The sequence below is a fragment of the Limulus polyphemus genome, unplaced genomic scaffold (genome assembly GCF_000517525.1).
Source record: "Limulus polyphemus unplaced genomic scaffold, Limulus_polyphemus-2.1.2 Scaffold2532, whole genome shotgun sequence".
In the NCBI taxonomy this organism is placed as follows: domain Eukaryota; kingdom Metazoa; phylum Arthropoda; class Merostomata; order Xiphosura; family Limulidae; genus Limulus; species Limulus polyphemus.
Window position 1 is genome coordinate 87,569 of NW_013668142.1, and position 4,141 is coordinate 91,709.

The window sequence follows — 4,141 nt, forward strand, 5'->3', positions numbered from 1 at the left end:
TAATAGCTGTAGTATGAAAGGAGGTAAGTATGTTTTGGAAAATTAAGTAACATATAATGTTATTTTAACATAAAAAAGTTATTATTGATCCTAGTCTTGTGTCAATGTTGCAAGTCTAATATTATTATGTGTTCTTTTATGCAATAAGTTTCAACAAACAACAGTATAAAAATATCTAATTATTAAATATTTATTTTCATGCCTGCTTTCAATCATACTGTGTTCAATACTTCCAGTAAAGTCATAAAGGTGCTTAAAAGAAATGTTTTTAAAATCTCCCACCAGCATCAGATACTGACTGTACAGATAAAACTGTGTTTTAGTCTTAAAGAACAATATTTTATTTTTATTTCCACAAATTTACTGACATGATCCTGATGTATTCTGTTGTTTGTGAAATAGCTTGTGTTATATTTTTACTTTAAAAATTACACATGTATTTAAATCAACTGAATATTCATATTTAACAACAACTATAAAGTATAGGTAATCTGAAGATGTTATAATAGCATTCTACAAATACAGTATACAGTAAGTCTTGAATTGGCAAAAAACTGTAACAATCAATGGTGACCATGCAAGTTCTACACAACCTTTAATAGAGTACTCAAACTTGTTGACAGTAGCTGCAAAGTTGTCTGACCTTCATATTACTCTTACCTAATAAAAATCCTTAATCTGCTGAGTAGTGTTAACCAGGTTCAGTGGACCTTAAACTTCTAAGCAGGTTTACCAGATTCACTGGACATTACACTACTCTTAACCAAATATAGAAGCCCTGAACTAGTAAGTAGTGTTTACACCAACATTTACACTACTCTTATGTAATATAGAAGCCCTGAACTAATAAACAGTAAATAACTGAAATGATATACAATAGCCAAAATGGTGATTGACCTTTTATAGAGCTGTGAATTTATCTACAGCAGTCATCATGGTGACTGTAATAAAACGACCAGTACAGATTACTTGAACTGTTACGCAGGTAGTGGTCCATAGGGTGAATGATGTATACTATAATTACTTAAAAGGCTGTTATTAGTGTACAGCAGCCATCAGTAACCTGGCTATATTAAAATTCTCTTTCATGCAGTATTATTTGAACTTGTATGCAGTGGTCACAAGAGTGGCTGACTTTTATTATTTACCTTTTGCAGGAGACTTGAATCAGGATGTAGTTATCACTAGAATATCCAACTTTTGAATATTTACTACACTTACATTGTATAAAGTTTGAACCAAGTATATCCTTGTCACCAGTGTGACTGAGTTGTAGTAAAGTTACCTTTTACAGAATATTTGAATTAGTACAGTGATAACAAAAGAACCAAACATTACTGTAATTACCTTGTATAAAAGCTTTGAACTGGTGTACAGGAGTCACTAGGGTGACTGAGGAAGAGGTGAACTGAGTTTGATTTCTATCCAGAAAAGATCTCACTGTAAATGTGACTTTCTGACCCTCTAAAAAATTATATTTAAGTAACAGATGTATTACTTTGTACAATTCTCTTAAGTTCATATAACCACAAATACATACATTTTAATTCTACCAAGGAGCTATAAACATGCATAACAATTGTACACATTTTCAACCCATTAATTTAAAATGTAAGTTTAATGTTCTAATTGACTGAAATGAATTATATTATTAATATAAAAAGTGTAGCAGTTGTTTCTCAGTTTAGTCACCCGTTTCAGCCTGCAAACAACAAGCCCAATATATATATATTAGTGTTTATTTACACACAGAAATATTGATTTTGCTGAAAAAAAGTTATGTTACAAAAACAAAAAAGCCAAACAGGTAATGTCTTTGAATTTTATCTTCCAGAACTTTCTTAATGGGGACTTAACTTTTTTAAATTGATTTTTAATTCAAGTCTGGAGATCAGTTTAATGATGATAATGTTAAACCACTGATAAAAAGTATGTATCAAATTCTAACAGGTGAGAATCATATTTATAAACACGTTATTTGAAAAACTTTGACTTAAGTAATTTACAGTAAAAATAGCTTTTGGTGATGTCAAAAGAAAGTTACTTTTGTTGAATTAGTTTACAATAAGTTTAGTTTTTTACCATTTCTAAAAATTTTGTTTATGTAAACGTATTCAACCTTAGATACTTTCCAGCATATTTCAATGCTTTGGACAACTATACATTTGGAGCCATTTTCACATGTATCAGTATTTCAACACACACATAAGGCCTGGTACACATAATACTGAACATTTTGTTTTCCTTCTGCATGAAAGATATATTATTAACTGGGTAATCTATTTACAAATGTAATATTAAATTATCTTCCTTCTGTTATATATTACAACAACAAAGATTACTTGGAAGGACGAAAGAAAATTTTAATTCAGAAGTTACACAAAATACATACTGTGACCAATTCATTATACTTTAAACTTCCCGTAAAATAATAATCTCCTGCAAAATATGTTTTACAAAAGCTAATAAGCTTTATAATGCTACAAAAAATACCAGGTAGAGTGTAAGGAGCCACCCTATAGTTTGAAGAATAAAGATGGACAAAGTCAAACTTTACTCGGGGATTATCCACAGTCCACATGAATTTGATCTGTTGTGATTTTTCAATACAGTCAGGGAAGCTTGCTTCAGCTGACAGAAGAATCCTGATGAAAGTTGGAAACAGTCAAGAACTTTTCATGCTATACCAGGTTCAAACCTTACTACACAGTACATTCACACATAGTAAAAATATCACATGCTCAGCCACAGTGTTCTGTAACTGACTACTAAATCATAAGAGTACTTTTCAATGAGCCATCATTAGTTACATGGAGTTTTGTGGTTTTTAGACTATTTTTATTCTGGTAGTTTTAAACACTTGAAAAAGTAACTCATATGAGAAGTAAAACTAAGAAATATGTTAGAGATCAAAATGATATTCATAAAAAATAACAGTAACAAACACTTACACACACTAACATACTGCTTAAATTGTTACGTGCCTTTAAAACCTTTTTACTACTAGAGGTTTCTTAAAGGGTTTTTACTTGCTAATTGCCAGAGGAGCTTTAGGGAATTGCAGTTATTTAAGTTTTTATTTAAGGGCAATTATCAGTTAAAAACAACAACTAATAATAAGCTACTAATTAAATCAAATTGAATTAAATTTTGATTAAAAAAAGAGTAATAAATGATGCAACAGTCTAGAGACTGTCAAATGGGAACTTTAACCCTACTTTCGTACCCTGGTTTTTTTCTACCCCAAAAATTTTGTGAAACAACTGCACAAGCTGATGGCAGCACTGAGCTCTGTGCTGTTCTTGGTAGCTTCCTAAGATTTCCTAGTATCTCCCATTTCTACCCCAGCTGAAATGAGAGCAACACATCGTTTCTTGTGGCTTGGGGAGCAAAATACCCCACAGTACTAAACCAAGATATGTTTTCCCAGATTACCTATCTCTCTACTATTTGTCATTTATGATACAATAAGAGTTTTTAGAGCTTATATATGTCAAATAAGAAACAATATTTGCTTCAGCATAGATTTTTTGCAGAGTATTAAGTTTTTATGAGAGTAATTTCACAATTTCTTAATTTTTATTACACTGAAGATGGATGGCAAAGTGAAGGCAAGAGAATTAGGAAGATGTTGGCTGAATGTCCCAGTAATAGTTAACATGAGGACAACAGTGAGGGTGAATATGATCAGCTTGAAGACAGTCAGATCACAGTGTTAGCTTAACAGTCATGTTTATATCCAGGTCTTTCAATGTCAAATGATGGCATCAGATACAGAAGAGAGTAAGCAGTTAGGTTAGATTAAGTGTAAGGTATTTTCATTGATGTTGGCCAACAAATGATGTTTTTAGTTCAAAATAATTCATAGGAAGATGTTTAGATAAAAAAAAACCTTACTTTTTTAATCATGTATTTTTTGTAAATAAAGCGAAAACAAGCATCAACATCTGATATTTTCCATTATTCCTTTATTAACACTACCAAAACATAAAACAATGAACAATATTCTATGGAATAATTCATAAGATGTTTACCTTAAATGCACACACAGATAAATTAACAATCTAATAAAACTTAATGCGTTTTTTTGATTAATATTCCTGAAATTACATCAGTCCTAGCATTATACTGAAATATATAT

The 4,141-nt window shown here is 30.6% G+C and overlaps 1 protein-coding gene across 1 annotated transcript in view; it reads right to left on the reverse strand.

Moving 5' to 3' along the window:
• LOC111087726 overlaps window positions 1–4,141 on the reverse strand; it is a gene marked incomplete at its 5' end in the record, with an annotated part of 57,976 nt that overhangs the window by 28,548 nt on the left and 25,287 nt on the right. The window contains 3 exons of the mRNA XM_022395356.1: window positions 1,348–1,464; window positions 2,494–2,645; window positions 3,227–3,339. Of these exons, the coding sequence (XP_022251064.1) occupies window positions 1,348–1,464; window positions 2,494–2,645; window positions 3,227–3,339 (382 nt within the window). The remainder of the gene's footprint in view (window positions 1–1,347; window positions 1,465–2,493; window positions 2,646–3,226; window positions 3,340–4,141) is intronic.